This window comes from Pithys albifrons, chromosome 3 (assembly GCF_047495875.1).
Source record: "Pithys albifrons albifrons isolate INPA30051 chromosome 3, PitAlb_v1, whole genome shotgun sequence".
Taxonomy (NCBI): domain Eukaryota; kingdom Metazoa; phylum Chordata; class Aves; order Passeriformes; family Thamnophilidae; genus Pithys; species Pithys albifrons.
In genome coordinates, this window is record NC_092460.1 from 53,224,421 (window position 1) to 53,247,108 (window position 22,688).

At 37.4% G+C, this 22,688-nt stretch overlaps 1 protein-coding gene across 1 annotated transcript in view; it reads right to left on the bottom strand.

Moving 5' to 3' along the window:
- Positions 1-22,688, bottom strand: part of ANO4 (anoctamin 4) — a 199,399-nt gene that overhangs the window by 56,491 nt on the left and 120,220 nt on the right. Inside the window, 3 exon segments of the mRNA XM_071551994.1 lie at positions 3,339-3,383; positions 6,085-6,186; positions 6,443-6,543. Of these exon segments, the coding sequence (XP_071408095.1) occupies positions 3,339-3,383; positions 6,085-6,186; positions 6,443-6,543 (248 nt within the window).

Genomic DNA, 22,688 nt, shown 5'->3' on the forward strand with positions numbered 1-22,688 from the left:
GCTAATGCCCATTTTTAAACACGAGCACATTTCAAAATTGTAACCAAATCAGCTCTACCAGTTTTGGTCCTATTTGTGTATTTTCAATCTGGGAATAGCATGACAGAGGGAGAGGGGAGGTGGATGTTTTGTGTGTGCAAATTCATCATCTGGACTGTTTGGGAAAACAGGAATATGTATGTAAACCTAGCATAAACTTTACATTAAATTAATTATAAAATCTTCATGTCCAGTGTTTGCACTGACCCAGCCGGCAGCTTGAAGCATAGGAGCAGGTAAGTTTGCAAATGTCTGTGCTGAGTGCAGGGGAGATGTCAGATGACACATCGTAACTCCTCAGCTGCAGCATTCAGCCTGAAAGCCTTGTAGCCACAGACAGGAGCGCCAGGGGGAAGTAAGTTCTCTCCAGAGGAAATCACTGTCTGCTGGGCTCCAGTTTTTCCTCTGTAAATGCCACAAGCTCTGTATTACTGTATATTCAACAGGCTTAGTGTCTCTGGGTATGGAAAAGGGAAGAGGAAAGAGGAAGAGGGTTTTTCTAAAAATCCTGTTCCGTGCTTGCTGACTACAGTAATTTGAATTCTCTAAGCTCTTGACAACCTTGTGAGTCTGCAATCCTTTCCCATTCATCCTGCCCGTCAATGTGCACATCTGAGATACCTCCTACTGCAGGTTTATCACACCACACAAGCACTCACAAAGGGAATGAGTGCTTTTCCCACTTAAAAACAATGCATTATTCATGTTGGCTTCTCACTAAGTGTACCCAGAGTTTGAGTGATTTGCCATTCCCAAGACTCAGATTCTTTGGCATGCTCAGTGAACCTGCTGGCAAACAGGTCTGAGAAGGTTGCAAAACCTTTCTGCAAGCCACAGAACATCCAGTACAGTAGGGAAAACAAACTCCCCTAGTTATCTCCTTGGAAAGGAAAAATGACAAAATTTTTAAATTGTCTCCAGCTCATTCTAAGTGTCATCAGTCAGCAGTGCTGGCTTTGTACTCTGCAAGAACATCTCTCAAAAGGAAAAAGTTGAAAGAGTGATGTTGGTGCTAACAAACACAGACAGTGTTAAGAATCACTATTTTCATCACTTCTTCAAGGCTAACTGATGCTTCATTTTCCTTTATGGAGTCTCTTGCATACTCAGCTGAACAGGGGAACAGTGTTTGGAAAGTGGTGCGACCGGCACAGAAACAACAGGGTGCATGGAGTGATGAAGCATTAGCCACTTAACACAGTGTGTCAAAGACAGAATCTCTTCCACTTGAATCCTGCTCCCCAAGTCTAGTCTCTTTCTGAAAATACATATTGTGTTTAACTTACATAAAGAGTTTCTCAAATAATTTAAAAGAAACTGGTTTCTCACTGTAAAGTGGGATAGGGATAGAATCATTTTTCAAAGGAAAGAGAAAGGAGAACAAAAAAAAGGTTTGAATTGAGACTGATTTTTATCTGCAGGTCAGCTTTCATAGAACCTTATGCATATTGTAGTGCTAGATACTGTATTAGTTTAGTCTTAAACACAATGCAGGTGAAGGATAGGTATGTGATACCATTCCTTTTCTCTAAAATATGTTAGGGGAATTTTGTTATTTGAAGTTTTGAGATCACTAGAATTTTTGAACAGAAAATCCAAGTCAGGTTGAGAAGTTGTAACACACTTGCTCTAGGCTTTCCCTTGTGACAAAACCCCTCTCTAAATGTTGCCCAAATGTCAATATAATGTATGTCTTAGCTCAAAAAATGGATGAATGCTTAAAGTACTTGTAATCTACAGTGAACTAGGAGCAGAGGAAATAGATACTTTTATTGAAGCTGTATATCTAAGTTTCACATAAGTAAAAATAAAGCAGAATAAGTTTTCTTTTTTTCCCACTGGGGCTATTCAGTTATAGCTTTTCTGTCTCAAGTACCTACTTATAGATCTGAACATAAAAATTGAATTTAGACAAGTGTTCTCATCACTCAGGAACTAAATATTAGAAAAGATAATACCTCTTCCCATACAGACTTCAAAATAGAAAGTGAATGTGAAGCAAAACTTTATACACCACATATGAATGTTAAAGTCTTCACCTACTCCTTCTTATCTATTGCTTTAGTTAAAGCAGCCATGTCTTCACTAAGGGCAAGACAAATTCCAAAGTTAACAGTCACTTTAGTATTTATTGTAAGGTGGGAATGGAAAGGGGCAGCATCAACAAATTTTAGAAGAATTGTGTGTATGTATTAATTACCCTGTGCCAAAGAGGTAGAATGTCTTAATTCCACAAAGTGCTCATTTAGTACTTACTAATATAAAGAAGCAAATACTATAATGTGAGATCAATGCTGGTACTGTCAAGGCACCAGCACACTGTTATATAATTTAATATAAAAAATACCTTTTAATGTGTTCATACAGCAGAGTGATAATACATGACTTATTTTCCCGTGGATGTAAATGTAGTGACAGTATCTGCAAAGTGATACAGCTCTGTACTCCAAAATGCAGATTTTTCAAATTAGTTCTCTCTTATTGGTTCTTGGGAGTATTTCCACTGATCTCAGCTTCACACAGTAAATCAGGTGCTAGACCCTCTTGAAAACTGCATCAACAGCACTGTGGCATTAAATGCCAACTTACCATCTGGTCTTTGCCAAGCCTGGATAATTTTTAGGCATTTCAGAGATATTTGTATTTAATTGTCCAAGGTATCGAAAAGCAGATACAAACTGCAGCATTGAAAGTGTTTCATTACAGTAAGTCAGACCTAAATGGGCATCAAACATAACTTTCAAGGTATTTAATAACTGAGTGAAAGCACTCCAAAGATTTTTGGAAAATACTCATCTCTCAAGCTCAATAATGTTATATCAGAGATGATTTTGGTTCATTCCCTTCCTATCTTCCAACAAAGTACTAAGCGTCCCTGCAGAGGAAGCAATAAATAAATAATGCCATCACTATTTCAAGTAAGCAAAGTGCAAGGAAATGAAAAAAACAAACCCTATAACTGTGGTACTTCCGAGAAACTTCCTAATGAGCTACATGAAAAGAAAGAGATACAGTGTTTGCACTAACATACTTATTCTTCTTTGTAGACTCCATCAATTAATATTTCCCTATTCCTAAAAAAGGCATCACTGATAAAATGAATTGTCTTTCACATTACAGATGCCTTAAAAATGCAACTTCTGATTTGTTTGTTTTTTTTTTTTTTTTTGCAGATGTTCTAGTGTAAAATAATTCCCTTCATGCTTCCTACAAACACATCTAGTAAACTTTTCCTTCCAGCTTGACTTTATTTGGGTCCAAAGGAACATAAATTGGACTAGCATAAGAATTGTACTCACCTATTCATGAACTTGTATCGGCGGTGCAGGTAATAGATTTTTCTCCTGGAAGAACAGCAAAAATGAAGCCAGTCGAGAAGAAAACCCATCGTCAGTTACAGTATGAACTAGCAAGGAAGGAAAGGAGATTGAAGACAGAAGCCTGTAAGAGGTGGAGGAAGAGACTAAAAGAGAGATTAACAGAACTGTCACAGGAAGCCACACAGACTCTGGTGGCATTTGAATTGCCAGCAGGTCATCATTTTCCCATTGTCTCCTCTTCTGCTATTTGTCATGACTGAAAGATGGGGACCCAAAGTTGTTTCTATTTCAGAGAAGTCCATAAATTATGGAAGGAATTCTATAGGACTAACACAAATATGGATCAACTATCTGACATCTACTAGTGAATTATTAAAGCTGCATTTGGTGAAAAACAAGGGGGAATCCCCTACAAAGGCCAGCAAAGCTGTGCCGTATCCTGCAATATGCCATAACACATGCAGTACCAAGCGGGATCAGTGAGTGCTGTTGCAGTGACATCCCTTGAAACTGAATAGAGGCTGCACAGGCAATATGCATGTGCCCAGCACCCTGCCAAGTGTGCAGCCACTCCCTCTGCCACTCCTACAGGCACAGCTGATTTCTGTTGTCAGTGCAATAAGCCATGTGTGAAAGCACATGACAAGCAAGTGAGCAGACAGGGGTACAGGAGCAGACACATGCTTGAATCCACTCTCAGCCTTCTCCCTGACCAGCTCTGCAGTGCAGAGTGGTCCCCTAACTATGATGTGTAGAGGCAGGACGGGGAAGCCACCTCCTGACCCACTCCCCTGCTGAAAGCCCTTGCTCTTCTCATACGTGCCTGTAGCACCACAGCTGTCAGGACCCACTGCCTTCAGCACAGAAATCACATCTTCATGAGAGTTAAAAAAAATCTGAGGGCTCCAAAGTGTGGATTTGGGACTGAGAATCCTTACTGGAAGATTTGGGTGCCTGCCAGAAATCTGGTTAACTCCTCCAGAGGCTGACTTTGTCATCCACAAAAGGTCATTTCTAAATCAAGGTGGTTTCAGTGTATTCTGAGAGGTTACACTGTGTAATGCTGAACTGTACCACTTCTGGAAAATGAAGGCTTAACACCACACTCATCCTGAATATTGGTAAACGTAGTGTAGGAATGCTGTTAGCGACCTGGAAGCATGCTCTCTAAAATAAGCCAGCACTGATGCTTTATAAGCTATAGGAAAAAATTTGTTACCATTCCAGGTTAATTTTCAGAACTTTTTGCCATTATATTTGTTAGCAGGGTCTGTATTGTGCTGGTAAAGTAAAATTTTCAAAATTATTTCATGTTGGTCAGCCTTTTTTATAGTGTTATTCATCTTGTTCTACTCAGTAGGGGCAGAGATGTGTCAAAGCTAAGTTTTTCTGAAGATGCAATCCACTTTTTGGTTTTGCTTCAACTATTCAGAGGTATCCACTTTTTTGTCAACTATGCTTTGAAACAGCAAGGATTTCAATCACTGATGCATGGACCTTGCAAAATTCCAGCCTGAAATACCAGGAGCGACAGGGCAATCAGCAGCTCTTAAAACAGGGATAGACAAAGACATCTGGAAACAGGCAGTCTAGACTTGTGGACATTTTGTAAAATTCTGGTCCTTATTTTTAAATAGCAAACAATAATTTTGCTTTTAAAACAAAATTGAAGAGCCTGCCCAGCAGACATTAGAGAATCACCAAGATTTTCTCTTAACAATACTCTCTCTATGGATATGGAAAGAATGAAGCTGTGATCCTGAAGCAGGTCAAGAAACCTTTAGTATTCTCAAAGCTTTCTGTACAATCTGTATGGCACCTACTTTGCTATCTGCTGTGTGAGTAGGAAAGAGCAAGCTGCTCAGTGACTAAAATTGAACTTCCTGGTGTATTTCTGAACCATGAGGTCTTACCCTGCTACTGGAGCAGGTCCATCTCAACGAATGGCACAGAAGTCAAAGGAGGCACACTTTTTGCCCAGATCATTGTTTACATGTCTAGAACACTTTTTAAATATTAATATATTGCAATGATTTATGATTGCTTTTAGAATTTTTTCTTTAGCACTAAAAGCAAAAGAAAGAACAGCTGAAGATTTATTGTGAAAATGAAAACTGAAATAAATAGAGAATAAGTCCGCAATTTTGTCATTCGTGCATATCCATTTTTTGCAAGTTCTGTACTGCTACAGGCTGTCTCATACCACAGGCATTTTTCATCCTTAGGTAAGAAATTAAAAAAAAGGACTCCTACAAAAGACAGCAGCTCACTAGTTGCATATTCTGGGTCTGATCCTTTCCTTTCTCAGGAGTAATTCCATTAAAATCAATGGAGCTTTACATCTACAAGCCCTGCTCATTGAAAGAAGAATGAACACCTCTCAGTTTGTGGGTTTTGGTCAGTTCCAGAGGAAGTCTTTATGCTACTTTAACAGTTCTGATAACCAGCAGAGGAAAAGCAGTATTTTACATAGAAAATTTTACAGCCCAACATGCAAATAATATTAAATTAAATATAAAAATAATCTGAATTGTGGAATTAATTTGATATATGTTCTCTATTTTCTCCACAGGAAAACACATTTATAGTCTGAATTATTTGCCTTTTAGATGGAATACTTATTTATACTTATTTATGGAATACTAATTGCATACTATACAAGCAATTTACAGGTGCATACCAGATACGTCCAACAGACATGCACTTTCTGTGCTGCCTTACGTACCTGGATCTTCTTGACCTCCCATTGATTTCAATGAAATGTCCATTTAAAAAACAGCAGCGCACAAGTATGCAGGGGGCTCCAGCACTGAAGGGGTTAAAGGGCCTAAGGACAGAATACCCCATGAAAACAGCTGCACTGCTACAGCCCATCTTAATCTCAAACCAGTATTGTACTGGAATTGCAGGCTTTAACAAGAAACAGCAATAAATATGGTATCTAAGGTCCTCCATTTATATTTTCTAAAGATGTGTGTTATTTTATAGAACAGCTTTTCCATGTGTATTTTGGTGTTATTATCACATTAGCTTTACAGTACAGTGTGACTTTGGAAGCTGAGACTTAATACAACTATACCTACCTGAAAGGCATTCTTACATTCATTAGTTCAGCATATTTGCCCAAGACCTCCCAAGGAGCATGCAGTTTCACAAAGATGATATCACTGTTTGTTAGAGATGACTGCAAAAGAAAAACAAAAAAAAAAAAAAAAGGAAAGAAACTGTGGTCAGTACCTTGTGTCACCCTTCCCAATTCCCGATTCTTTCTCAAACATGTAGTTCTATCAGTATTTTGTCAACTCATTTTACTTCTGCTTTCCCGGAAGCCATGCTGTGACTCCCTTCTGCCCTGCATGTGTGTTTCCTTCATATGGAAAAGAGGACACGAAAGGAAAACTTACATGCAGCTATGGGGTAGTCAAGTGTGGGATGAAAGTAAGGCTGGTGGGTAAATCTGGATCAGAAAGCTTGGTCCTGAATTTCAGCTAAAAGCTAAATGACAAGCCAGTATCTGATTCTTTCAATTGTCCTGGTTTTATGCATTCACACAAAAGTGCAGATGTGTAGAAGCACATCCATCAACCACGAAAATCTTGTGTGACAGTGTGGTTTTATTTCTGTTGCCTCACATGGCCAAATAATGAAGTCCTAACAACAGAACCACACTCTTCAGTGTTTCTTCCTCCTGCTTCCCTTTTGGCCACATGAATTCTGAGTGTTAGAACTAAAGCCAGCAGCAAAAAAAAAGGATGCTGCCTAAAGCATAATATTGTCTAAATTTGTTGCCCAGAAAGATCAAGGACCATGACTGTGTCAGCAAGATCTCGCCCCAGCGCTACCATCTTCTTTACTATGGGTTGTACATATCATGAAGAGAACTTAATGTAGTGCATGCACATCAAATTGGCTGTTACCAATTCTGCTGTTACCATCAGAAAGCTGCATGGCAAAGACCAGCAGATATGTAGCAAAGACAAGGAGAAATTTAGCTCTGTTTGCCCTCAGGAGACTTTACCAAAAAGCTACAGCAGAGCAGGCTGAAGCTGACATGAGAACACAGGGAGCCACGTGAAAATACTGGAAGATGAAATGTTCAAATTCTACTGAAAATTAATGAAAATTTCATACAATTACATACAATACAGTTTTAGACAACCAAATGGATGGCATTCCAAGAAATCAGTAAAGATGGACTTATGAGAAAAGGAAAGTGTGAAGACAGAAAACCAGGCTAGAAAATGGTTAGTTAGCTTTGGGGATGATTTTGGAGTTTTTTAGATATTATACTATGTTCAATGTTTCTTACATTAATTTTTGGTTAACACAACTTACCTGGAGTTCTTAAATCTAGCATTGTTTATCTGGAAGCTACTGTGACTATATGGTTGGGAGGCTAACATTTATACTTTTGATGCCCTCTCTGCGTTATCCTGATAGATGCTGAAATTATTCAAACTAATATAGGACGTTCATGTCTCTAGAGTAGCTAAAATGCTACTACTGCTTTGTGACAATAGGAATGAAAGCTCCAACAGTTAAGACATGTATGATACGTATGTATGATTTTGCTTTAGCATAATCAAAAATAAATAATAAGAAGGAAAAAACCCCAATCCAATCACTACAAAGTTAACATTTTTTAGACAAATATATTGGAACATAATGGATACAGAGAAATATTTGTATTCAAAGTTTTACTGGGCTGCATGAAAAAATGGATTTAATATATAAAGGAACAAGTGACTTTCTGGTGCTAAAAACTGCAGGGAAAAAATCTTGCTGTTCTCTTGCTGATGAATATGTGAAAAATATTTCAATACAAAATGATACAACAGCAACAAAATGCCCCCAAGAGACTTGCCTAGAGACTATACTCTTTCCACTGACTTTTATGGATTCTAAATCCGTCTCTAATGATGTTTTACTTTATAGGTACATTTCAAAAATTAGCTTTTATTTTCCCAGGAGACTTTAGCAAGTAGATACCACAAAATTAAAACTAAATTTTGCTACTCTAAAAATCTCTTGCAAACTGCTCTCTCAAAAATGAGGTTAAGTCAGCAGGGGACTGGCAATTTTGTGATAAACAGCTTGGATTAAAAAACAAACCAAGACAAAGCACAATACAACAAAACTTGAAAGCACCATCTAATAAGCCCAATATACAGAAGGAAACTACAGTCCTGGCACACCAATAAAAATTGAGAAATGGAGGAAATTTATTAAAAACAGCCTATAACCTTAGTGATGGCTGTTAAACAGGAAGCTTATAGGCATTTTCCAGCAAAATGTAGTTTAAGCTATACTAGTTATGGCAGCCAAACATGACTTGTGAAGATGTTGTTTCACAAGTGGACACCATCTACATTTTAGTTCTTATGTGTTACATATTTATACAGAAACACAAAACCCTTCAAAATAGTGATCACAATACAAATGTTTAAAAAATACTTTTTACAGTATCTTATGATGTTATTTTATCAGCTTTGCCCACAGAAGATCTAAGCAACAAAAGATCTAATCAAAATATGTTTGGGAGGTTCACTTATATTTGGAGAGAAAAAAAACCCTGAAATATTAATAAAGAAATCCATTTCTCTTTGGCTTCTCTTTGGAAGTGTTCATAAAGGAAAGCACTAAACAAGGGTGAGAAAAGTAAGGTTGGAAAGAGAATATTAGATCCAGATGGAGGGCCAATTGAAGAACATATTACATTTGCTTAATCTAAGGAGAAAATAGCTAACCAAAATATGTGGAAAAAATAGCAGGAAACCCATATTAGTTACAAAAATACTTTAGTGAATAGAATCTCCTACACTTCCTCAGTTAGATTAGTATTTAGAACCAGTGTCCTTCAACTTATAAAGGTTTCACTGAGAGGAGAGGAGCATTCTTCTCTTGTAATTGCCCTAAGATTTGGCTCATTAAATGGTTTGAAGAAATAAACTCAATTTCACATTACGGAAAAATGCAAACAAAAATCAATGCCGCATTACTCCCCTTGGAAATTTAAATAGACAACTATTGACATGAGCAATCTGCTAGAAAGTGATCTTTAGATGATGATGAAGAAATTAAAACAGAGGAATCAAGGGGACAAGGAGATAAAACACTTAGCAAACACAAAATTGGAATAAGTGTTTGGACTGGCATATGGCACCAGTCTATTGAGTTACCACCAAGCAGTAATTGTCAGGCCATCAATGTTCAAACAAACTGGTTGTTTCAAATGGATTTATTGAGGAGGAATACTCATAACAAAATAGATTTTCTTCTGATCAGTAGCAACATTCTTGCTGGTCTTTAGGACAGCACAAACCTAGACAAGAGACTTACCAGAATAAGAGAACCACAGACTCATCTAGGTTGGAAGGGACTTCTAGGGTTCCTCTGGGCTAAGACTCTGTCTAAAGCAGGGCCAGCTTAGATCATCCTGCTCAGACAGTGGCTTATTGCATTGAGTACTATCTCCACACAGGAACTTCACACTCTCTGGGCAACCCACTGACTGAAATTGGCTGGAGAACAGAATATTTTCTATGGAAGAACCGCTCTCTGCCCTAGAGAAATGCTGGATTAAAACTACCAGTTTCTAGGCTCACATTCTTTAAAAAAACAATTCTTGCAAGAACTTTATTTAATTGCTATTCTCATTGAGAAACAGTAGCAAGGCATATTTAGTTTAATTGAACCCTGATCTTCAAAACAGGTTTGTATAGTAGAGTTTAGAAGATCAGGGTCTGGGTTACAGATAGTCAATACACCTTCTGGCTTCTGACAAACCACTTTAGTACCATACCCTTACTGCCAGTCCTGGAATACAGGCAGTACCATAGGACCAGCCTTCCAGCAAGACTACCTTTCTGTTTTACCATTAAGTTTATAAAGACATTGTTTTTCCCCAAAGAAAACCAAATAAGTGTTTAAAAACAAAGCTCCATATTCTTCTCTAGTATCACACATATAAGGAGTGGAAGAGACTAAAGTGGGGGCCATTTATGTAACTCCAAAAGCAGAAACTTTGGTGAGTTACAGTCATCAGTTAGGTCAAGGAAAACTTGTAAAGTTCAGGTTCTTACTCTCCTAAAGTGAGCACAGAGTGGAGATAACTGCTGTTGCAGTCCTGGCTAATAAACACACATACTTCTGCAAGTATTCTAATGCCTTTTGATGGCAAGATTTAAATATATATATTCACTGCTCATTCTGAACTTATCATTGCTCATCTGAATGGAAGCAAAGTTATGCTGACATTGAATGTCTCTTGTAAAGTCCATATTTTGCTGTATTTGCAGGCTGCCTTCCAGGATCAAGGTTAGAGATTAGTATCTTTTGTCAAATATCCTCTTGGACATTCTTCTTGTAACTAATTTTAGTTAATCATCAATAATATTGTCAAGTCATTTTAAGACAAAACAACTGTAGGTACTCACCTTGATATATGCATTACTTGAGTCTAAAAGTTAAAAAAGGTGAGAAAACAAATTCACAGCATATAACCTTGAAGAAGTATAAAATTACAGTGTCTTCAATTGAACAATGCCATTGTTTATTTGCCTTGAGGCTACGAGGCAGTTTTTCATTTATGTGTGCATAACAATAAGGGGAAAAAAGTTAAAAAGCCAGAATGAAAACAATTCTTCAATTTTTGGCAAACACAGCTAATTTCTGGTAAGACCATAATGCAGCAAAGGCCAGAAAAGGAAAGAAAATCAACCTACTTCTTCCAGTAACAATTCTCTCTATAATCTAGCTCTGTATGATGTCTGAGTGCAGAGTACTAAATAGAAACTGCTACAGTTTCTACTGGTTTTGACAACTACTCTGTTATCCTAAGAGCACAGATTGATTTGCCACGTGGAGTGATTTAAGTCGAAAAACAAAACCCAGTAAATTTTGGTTGATTAAACTGTTCTTCCTCTGCAAAACCAAAGCAAATGTAAATTCACAAGGGTAATTCCATGGAAGTGGAAAAGCAGCAGGAATATGCTGCCAATGCTTTCCAAGTGCATATATTGACACTGGGCAATTATTTAGATACTGTCAATGTATGTCTGGTTTCAGGGAAAATATTACATACACACAAGTATTAACCTCCATGTTCATGCCTCTGGGGAATCTAATGCAGAGCAGTGCCAGTATCTGTCACACATATACTTGCCATCAAATCATGGAATTAGTGAAATAGGGAAATACAGTGTCCACATGTTAATTAGGATTTTAAAAACCTTTTGACTTACAAGAAACCATAGGGCAAAAGCAGTAAGGATGAAAATAGGAATAAAAAAAGAAAGCTCTAACTAAAAAATAGGAAGCTATTGATAAAAACAATTTTGACCTGAGGTCACTGATATGTAAAATGTAGAATAACATGACATAAGGAGACAGAGCCACATGATTATAGTTTTAAATTCCTTTTACATGAAGTCTCATGACAAAATATGACTATGAAGTAAAGCTTTATTTTTACTTTGCAATGTACTTCTAGAGGTTCTGTTCCAGTGGAGTTAGTAAAGCAGGCAGGTGGCTGCTTATTGCCAGCATTCAGGCAATATGTCATCTAATCCAACTCAGAGCAGGTGTCATTGATACAGTGCTTAATTTCTGGCAGGATTTGACAGGATTGAAATTCTGGAACAGAACAAGAGGAAATGCTTGCGAATGTCCTTCTATGTAGACAAAAATATGTGAATGGGAAGACAACTTTTAGAACATGGTAGTTTTCTTGAGTAGAAGTAAAATGCAAATACTATCTCACTGCTCAAACTTACTGTGCAATGATGAGCTCACAGTCTGCAGTACGGAGATATAAATTCATACGAGATAAGAAACAACGTGAGAAAGGATGTCTTTAATTCCATCTAATGTAATCCAAATCCACAGGATGGATCTCACAGTAAAGTAACTTAGATGTAGTAAATCAACCATGGAAACAATATCCTCTTGAGCTGGACTTCACTTCCCAGAGAAAAGAATCAGAAATACCCCAGCATGACTGTCTTCATGCAGAAGGTTGATCTGACGGTGAAGTAATGATAAAGCATTTCTTGATAATCCCACCAGCAAATACTGAATGAGTACGGGTTTGACCCATCTAGGTAAGATTTCTGTGATGAAATAGCTAATAATATGGATTTTATCCAACAAACATCTTTTAATTCCTCTGGACTGGAAAATTGCTATCAACTTGTGAAACCATTATTTGAAGATTTAAAAATGCAGACAGTTAAAAGCTCTGAGCACAATAATGCATTTTTACTTATAAAGACAGTATTTCACACTGTCTCTTTACATGAAACATCAGTTATGGGCTGTAATTTTAGATTAAAAATTTTAATATTTTATACAGTGATAGTTGAGATCATTAAACCTTTCTGACTGTGCTATGGACACAAAAAGGCCTCTTATGTACAATTGTCTTGGGCTGAGCTGCCAAAATGCCAACTGCCCAATACAGAGTGTCAACCTCCCTCCCCCTGCCGAGAAAAGAAAAAAACTCAAAACAGGTTTAAACTTAAACTGAGAGGAGAAAATGAACAAGAAAATGTTCACCTCCCTAGATAACACAGCACGGATGGCGGAAAGGCCTAATCTTGGTAGAGGCAGGCAGTGCATCCTCATGGGTCTGAGGCAAAGACCAAAACAGACAGAAGCGCCACCTCCCTCTCTTTTTATACCTCTTGACACTTCTTGATGATGTCAGATGATACAAAATACCTCTTTGGTTGCTTAAGTCAGGTGATGATTGTCCCTTCTAATCTATGTCACATCATTTGGGTCTGCTGAATGAGGCCTAACTAAGGCCTACCTGAAACTAAAGCCAAAACTACCACAACAATATTTCCCTTTTGGCATCACAGGACATTAAAAATACATCACACAATTGAATGACACTTTATAATGAAGCTTTCTTTGTGATTTATTCCAAGTGCAAAATATTAAACCAGTATTTTTCCAATATGGATTTCTGCCTCATTGATCAATTTTTGAAAGAGAAAATACTTACATTTAATGAATTGTCCGTTAAATATTCATGTTTGCTTTTAGAGGTTTGTTGGAAAAACATTGCTTTGGTAAAGAAAAAGGCAATTCATTTTTTGTCCAACAGCTAATTTAACAAACTTTATAGTGAATCAAACACACAAAAGCTTATTATAGCTTTTGCATACAAATAACCTGGAGAAAACTGAACGAGCTGCTTATCATTGCATCATAGAATAATACAAGCCATCTAGTCAAATCTCCTGCTCTATGCAGGGACAAATAGAGTGGTTTGTGGGGTCTTGAATATCTCTATGGATGGAGACCTTGTAACCTCTCTGGACACCAGGGCATCTCTGGATGGAAAGGCCACAATTGAATTCCCATGTGGAATGCAGAAGTGTTTGCAGCAACCCACATTCAGAGCACATGCCAATGCTTCAGCAATGGGAAGCTCTTTGGTTGTTCAACTCCCTCTTCTGAGTCTTTTTCTTAGCTCATACAACCAAGGAAAGCAAGAAATATATATTAACCTAGACTCCAAAGTCTTTTCAGTGCCAACACTTTCCAGTAGACAGTGAACTGTCCTCTAGTTCTCTGTACACCTCTCTATTTGACAGTGTGATTCAAAATTTTTTATAAAGAGAGACACAAACGTGTTCAACAAAACACAGCTGAGAAAGAGCCTATTCTAAATGGCTTCAGTTCAATCCACATGACACAATGAATTCCCAGGTTCTTCAAGTCAGCTGCATGTCCACAACATGAGTAATTATAGGCAGAGAGGTTAACCCTGGCAGTGGGGGGAGTAGTGGAGAAATGCACAGAGCTTGTTATGTTGGATGCTATCCCATGCTGACACGACTATAATACCTACAATGTCAGCTGGTAACTCCTGCATGTGCAGGACTCACATGTGCCTCTGCTCTGCAGGAAAGTTAGAGAAGAGGCCTCTGACAGGACCTCCTCTGACTAATAAGGGTTCCTATTTTCCAGGAAAGAAAATACCAAAGCAAAAGCAAGACTCAGTTAAATAAGGGGGAAAGGTGCATGGAAGAATGTGAATCACTCACAACTCTACCAGTTACAGTTCTCCATAAACTCTGATAGTTTGGACAACTCAGAAGCCTGTTCCTTTGACTCATATCTCATTTTTCTGTGTCTTATGCATCTTACTGCTAAGATTTTTAAAACTGGAAAGAGTTTGAGGAGCCATCTTCTGATAATTCATTTCACATTGTTCAACTCATTGCTGCAAAACTCTTCTGCCCAGCTCATTTAAAGACAGAGACATCAAGATATCTTCCCGTTCTTCTTCCCTGTTATACAAATAATTGTTATATTCCTTTAATAAGATGGACATGGTGAATTTCTGAGCAACTGCATTGTGTAGTCTTAGTAAGGTACTCAAGTGATCTGATAGGTTGAAAGGATGAAAAAAAAATGTTACAACGAAAGTTGTCTTGGAAATTTGCCAAAGCATATGATAGAGCAGCCATCTCTCCAGATATGACACTATTACTACATGAAAAGGAAGTTCTTTCCAAAGCAAAATATGTCAGTGAGAATAGGCTTGATCACCACTTTAAAATAATTATATAGATTTACCTTATTTTAAATCACAAATCATGCTTAGACTGTGTAAGTGTTGCCACAAAAAATTATACCCAAAACAAGAGATAAAGGCAAATCCACCTTAAAATGTTGGCTTCTGGAAGACACAGTTTCAGGCTGACCATAAAAAGAAATCTCATGGTCTAGTGCAGAGAGGAAATTTCTAATAATAGATGGTCTGCATGATTTTTCACCCCTCTCTGCTCAGCTAAGCTCAAAGTAATTTGACCTCTGTATGTAACTAGATCACGTGTTGTTAAAAAAACCCACATCGGAAACCAAAGAAAAAACTCCACTTTCTTAAGCAAAGGTAGATTAATTAGAATCTAACTGGAGGCAAGACAAAATTGAAATACAGAATGACTCTAAACTAAGAGGAGAGACTACTGGATCCTTTGTGCATCTTCATACAAATTCCTTCATTTATTAGACCTGCTTTAAATGAAACAATTTCAAGGTATGACTAGGGCAAATCATGATTTTTATATGAGTTATTCTAATTGATTGTGATAAAGCAATGTCCATACATGGCACAATAAATTGTGAAGACAGACAGCTAAACATGAGCTCTGCTGCTGATCAATTATTGCTGTTCCCAGTGTGCCTATTGACATTAGGTGCTGGATGAAAACACCTTCTGTATGACACAGAAGAGCAAAGCAGCACCAGATGGAGCTCAATATCTTAATGGTTCAGATAAATGTGATAGAGCACAGAGACTATTTTCAGTGAATATAAGAAAAGATATTTTAAAAATGGGGGGAAATTCCGTTAGCGTTATATCACTAGACAATGGGAAAAAATTATCCAAATAGTAGAATGCTATCTCAACAAACCACCTCTTAGGGTAGTATAATTGTACCTACACTGCAGTGTGTAGTTTCTCGCAAATATTTAAAACATAATGTATTACATGTCCAAAAAAGGTAGTGTAGAAATATGCTTTGCATCATTTGATGCAACTTTGCAAAGTCACTATAGTTACTTCTTCTGTATGAACATACATACACCCTCATGCATAACCTCTTTCAAATGTCAGACCACAGTGGTGAATTGGTAAGGTAAGAAATGGTATTTAAAACTGTATGGCACTCACCTATTCTAGTTCTTGGTACTACTGACTGAAAGCTGTGAACAATTGTTATTATCACAGTAACACAGCTGGTGCATTTCTGTTCTAAAATAGTCTCACTGCCCTACTGACCACAATTGCCATATTGCTCTTCAAAAAGGAAAGAAAAATGATAAAAAAAGTGATTTCTGCAGCATAATATCTTAAAGCAACTTCCCCTCCCCATTTCTCTGTTTTACACATACATGCAGAAACACAACTGATGAACTTTTCTCAATGATACATTTGTTTCCTCCTCCAGAATCCCATCCCTACCTTGTTTGCTTATCTCCTAATGAGTCAATATCACTTTTCTCTTACCAGGTTTCTTCTCACCACCAAAGGCAACTGGTCCTACCCATCACTCTGGCTGTGTATAACATACGACGGAGGCAATTCCAATGTCAGACCTCTGCCAATGACAACCTCTGGAGCGTAACAGATCAGAGATATTTGTTTTTTCAAACTTCAATTTGAAAAAAGTAAAAGGAAGTCATCTGAACTGGTGGACTGGAATGTAAACTATACATATATGTAAACTACACATATATGTTACATATATATATATATATATATATGTGTATATATATATACATATATACACACACACACAAAATTCTCCCAAACTACCAAGGGAACAAGAATGTGGGAATTCTAGGTTTGTCCAGATGGCATTTAAGAAAAAAAGAGGAGAAAACTGAAGGTTTTAAAATACTTTTTTTCTGGCAATATTTAAGTGAAGGGCCCATCTAATGCAGATGCAATCTCCTCTTTAACACGTGGAAGGTTAACAGCAAAATATCAAAATACTAGTAAGGAAAGAGTTCTAGACAACAACTGAGCAATCACCACCACTGTGCATAGTTGGTGGAAGGTGCAGTGACAGCAACAAGGACAAGAAAATAGAAAGACTCATGTAGGAAATGTCACCAAGTGTCTAAAGTGATGTAATTAACTGGCATATGAATTTTTTTAATGTATAATGAAGAACAAAGGAAAATGGGTGGAAAAAATAATGCTCTGTGCTTAGGGAAATGACATCTCATATGACACACTAGGTCTGACAAACACACTGTTGTAGCACAGAAGGCAGAGATAGAGAGATGGCTGAGAGTTAAAAAGTGCAGAAAAGGTGAACACACAAAACATCACTGTTAGTATTAAGGAGAGCAATTATCAACAGAAGCCAGTCTAGGGTAATGTGCGTGAAGAGGAAAAAAATCATCAAATTGAGTGAATAAAGGACTAAGTCCCTAGTCCTTTATTTTGTGTAGCAATTCAGCAGGAGGTGAAGTCCAGCTTGAGTAAGAAATAGATGGATTAATTAAAGAAAGATCAGAGCAGGACAATAAGAAGGATCAGGAATTTTGGGAGACTTGACCTAGGGGAAAAATACTATTCAAAACACAGACATAAATCAAAACACAGTAAGATTTTTTAAAAATAAGTTACAAATAGTTGTGAATAGGAAGGGAATGAACTGTATTAAATGTTACTTCTGAATCAGGAAAAAAATAACTTGATTAAATTGTAACAAAGGAGATTAAGGTCAGATCCTATCTAACACCAGCCTAGGATTTCCAGGATTTGGGATGTGGGGCTATAATGAACATATGACAGTCTGATAGTGTCTAATCTGGGATAAAAGGTGAAACTCTATATTATGCTCTCATGTGGATATTACTGTAATAAACTCTTGCCAAGAAGGCAGAAATGAAGAGGTGGCTCCTGACTTAAACCCTTCATCAACATCCACACACACTTAGTTTTCACTGTATTAAAATCAATAAAGAGCTATTTGATAAAAATTAAAGAGGATTCAGGCAAAAGTGTTATTAAAAACATAAGTTTCTGTAAACCCATCCAATATCCTTCTGAGGTAATTGTAGGATTTTTGAACGGTATCTGTATGCAGCATTCATTGTGGAATATTTTACTTAAGATTACTTTCTGAGATCTTCAGGTTTTATAGGTCTCAAGACCGCAATTTGGCTTTTAAGGGCAGTAGAAACATATCTTCACTTATTTAAAGACATATGCTTAAAACAACTTAATTTACAAGACGCTGGGATATCAAAAATAACACAATGAAACAGGTCAGTGCTTTTGGATATTGGCAATTGTTAGAGTTATGGAAAATGCCTGTCAGGCATTTAGAGAGGTGCATATGCACTTTTTAGAAAATACATCTAGGTATTCAAGAAAACCTACCACATATTCATGTTACCATTGAAAATTTTTAAGAACTGACCGTGATAATCCCTAAACATGGGATAAGAAATGCGAGTGCAAGTAATCCATTCATGCCCATGTATATCCTGATGAGATCTGAACCAAATCGTGGCCTGGCACTATATACCAGGTTGTTGATTGAATTTTACCTTTCTTTACTCACAGGAAGCAAAATGCCTGTGCAGTGAACCTGATTGCAAAGCCTTCTGTTAGATCATTTCTGCATCAAGATTCTACTAATGAGTATAGGAAATGAGGTTTTCTTTTATGTGACACAGTGTCTGATGGAAAATATCCTTGATGTTTTACACGTAGTCTAGGAAATTAATTAAAAAGAGAATGAGCATATAAAAACTTTTGCTAGCTAGGCAAGTTTAGTCCTAAATGAACATTCCAGTGACCACCTGTGATGCCATTTAAGAACAAAAAGCATTTTATTGCAACACCAAATTGAATAAATTATATGAAAATGGAGCAAATTGGACAAGATTTTACAAATTTTTCAAGAAACATATGATAATTTTCACTTTTATATAGTTTAAAAAATTGTCCACACAAAAGAGCATGATTTTGGTCTATTACTGGATGAGATCTGCTTTCTCTTTTGCAAGATACCCTTTTTAACAACTAATATGGCATTTTAATATCAGATATTTAATATTGAATCTGTTTAAATGAAATATTTTCCCATAATCAAAATTTCCCCAATTTCCTCAGCTTAAACTGTTTCTTAAGTCTAATCTGTGTCAGTGACTATTAATTTCTTGCCTTTCTCCTTTCCTGCATTCTGTTAAGATATTCTCCATAAACACAAATGATTTGTTTCAAGATGTTAAGGGCTTCTGTTATAATTCTAAAGAGATTTTACATTCAGATTTTTATAGTCAGATGGGGGTCTTCCTACATGTCTGCCATGATTTAATGTGGCTATGCCTCCACATTTTGATACTATCTTCCTCTTATGCTTTCTCACCATCATTCTTGTTGTTCTCTTTCCCAACACTCTAATAGCTTTACCTTTCTCATATAATTTTTATTTTGTGCCTTTTAGCTGGAATAATGCATTACTAAGATATGTGAATTATGTTTCCTGTCACAACACGGACCCAAAACAGGCCAAGACAGAAAGGTACATTGGCATGGCAAGCACTCAATTCACTGTCAAACCAGCAAAGAACAGATGCCAAATTATGGAAAAACTTCAGAAACATTTGTCTTTTTCAGAGCTTGGGGGTTTTAGAATGGAAATTTTCATTTGTTACACAAGTCCATTAGTTGCATACTTTACACCAGTATTGGGATGATCTTGCAACCCACAGATCTACTCATGTAAATCCATAGATAACACTTGGATGCAGGGCAAACAAAAAAGCTTATCTTGTGTAGTGTATTGATACGGTGTGCGACATGCATCTGATCCAGTTTCCCCTGCTGGATACTGGCAGGCCACTAGATTTGAATCAGAACACTGGCACTATCATGTCTGTAAGCCCACTGATCCTGAGAAGTTCCCTGAAGGCTTACTCCAAGGGAGCAGACATCATCGGTGTGATTCAGGGCAACTAAGTTTAGATATCTGCAGTGGAGGGGAAAAGGCACCTTCAAGGTATGATACATTTGCTCTGTTTTCCTCAGATTGAGATGAACTTCTGCCTAGAAGGGCTTGTTCCTCCCCAGCTAGAAATGTACATTGCCAACAGCTACATCAGTAAGATTTTTTTTTGCCCTCTCGGTGGTCTGCAGTACAGCCACCCTATTTTCCATGGACTCCTTCTACCTTCCTCATTGCCAACACCAACTTCTGCAGTAGCGTAGACACATTACTTCCTACAACTGCATCTTCATGGGTGCCTCCAGTTCACTCTCTAGCTGGACATATCACAGTGACAGCACTGGATTCAGAACACTTTACAAGGCCTTGGCTGCCATCCATTTGCCCCATCCCACTTTATTCACTCTGCCCACAGAGAAGACATAGGGAAATGTAGATCTGTAAATAGCAACGCCTCCCATCAGTGGCCTCTGCACTTTAAAAGACCTCTCAATTTTGGTCAGTACTTTCTGTATTTTATTACTTGAATTCCTCTCTCTTGTGAATTTCTGAAGCTAATGATAGAATCTATAAATTTGCACCAGAATATTGACCTGGAATGTTCTACATATCACAGCTTCTGTCCTCTTAACTGCTGTTTCAGGACATTTGTTTAATCCAATCCTGTCTCAAAGTCACAGTTTCCAGTAGCACTAGCACTCAGTACAACTTCAAGAACTCTGGAGATGAAGGGCCAGGCTGTACTCTGCACTGGACTATAGATACAGAAGGCAAAAAACATGGCCATCCTGATCTAGCATTGGTAACAGCTCGGCTTCATGAAGCTGCCCTTCAGACATGCCTTCCCACCAGCACTCCTAAGATAGTAGGAAGCTGGAGCTCTAGATTCCTCAGAAAATGAGGTCAGAGGACAGATTATTAGCTTATAAGGCACAGAAAGGCACAGGAGTCTAGATATGGAATGACGAGTTTCTTGTGGAGAAGAACATGATTTTTGCATATTCAAAGAGAAAGTAAAGAGTCATAGTTTCCAGATTTACATCTTAATTTTGTCTTCCTCCTATTTATATTTTAACCGTGGAGGTTTTATTCTCTATGAAAAGTTCTGAATTTTAAAAAGCTGTAAGAGATGGCTGTTTAAAGAAAAGCGAGCACAAAGTTCTCATATTTTAGTGCTTGACAGTAGAGACTTCACAAAGCAGGGGGTCAATCTTATTATAAACAGAAGGATCTGTTTGAGTCTATTAAAAAAACCAAGTTGTATCTAACAAAAATAGCAAATAGAGTACCATGAAGACCTTCAAGAGGAAACCAAAAGGCACAGTTTTGTCTAAAAGACCCTTTTACAGATTCTTCCAAAAGCTTTCAGATAAGTATATGAAAGATAATTTGTGCACAGAAGAGAGTTTTGTAAACCAGATAAGACTTCAAACAGGGGGAGAAGACAAACTGGCTGACAGAAGTTTCATTCAATGTGGCTATCTCAGAAACACCTTTCCCTTAGGTCAGACTTTAATAAACTTAATTTACAACATCACTTCATTACCACTCAAACAGCAAGAAACGAGTATATAAATATGCAGTGGACAATGCTGCATTAAGTTTGGGCCCAGAGACCCATAAACTGAAACATACTCTTCAAGAAAGTTGAGCCCCAAATGTAATCTGACCACTTCTATTTGTGAGGCTCTTACCACAATTAAAACACATTTAATCCAAGCTGCAGAGTGCCAGTGTTCCACTTGCTCCATGAGTGAATTAACCTAGGATAACAAAGTAAGTAACTGGAAAATGAGAGGGCCTGGAGTCCTTGTGCCAAAAGCACCTGAAAAAGGGAACTGTTCCTTCCAGATTCATGCTTCCCTCTTGGCACTACTTTCAGGAGGGCAGCCCCACACCACTTCATTCTTTTTGGGAAGCTGTAAATGTCCCCTAGACCAATCATTACTATTTGTTTTAGAAGCATAATTCTGTAAATACAGTGCTGTCTTCTCAAAACAAGTTCAACACCAAAACCATCAACATGAAATGAGAACATAAAGCACGCTTCTGGGTTTCTGTACAGTGTTTCTTTCTGTTCCCTCCAGACAATCTAGATTTCTACTTATTAAGCCATTACTGTAAGACAGTTTTGCAGCAGTCATGTCACCTTTGGGCCATGAAACCTCTCACTCTGCATTAACTGATCACAGCCTTGTGCATTGTGCTTGTTTCTGATGCCACGGGTAGGCAAACAACATCTCAAAAATAATTGCAGTTTAAGGCCAGTTACTGTAAAGGGAAAGGTGACTTTTGACATATAGGGGACATCTCATATAAAAAACCCATCATTTTTCTTATTCTATTGCCTGCCTGGTTTTTTTTTCCTTCAAAAGGTTTTTAACATTCTGATTTCTGAAGGTTTAAAACAGGAAACTCTTTTACAAGAAATTTTATTCATTCCTGAAAGAGGAGATATATGTCAAAAGCTTTTTTATCCCTTTTCAGTAATCTAATTATTTTCTGTATTATCTCCATATTCCATATACGTTTTTTCAAAAGCAGACCAAGTTTTCAGCAACACTTTCTTAGTGTACTAGCTTTGTAAAACCTTGTTAAAGGCTGAAATTTTTCCACTCAGAAACATTTTCATTTCTATGTTCCCTCAGATAGTCAAGTTTATCTTTAAAAACTGCACAATGAAATTTGAGTTCAGTGTATCCAGACTTTCATGTGCCTCCTCAATTTTTTCTTCTAAATTGATGCTGTACTGTACAGTGGATGTAGTGCCTGAAATCTACAACTTTTCCCCTCAGAAGTTCAGGCAGCCAGAACCTTCTCCACTGTTTAGTGACCA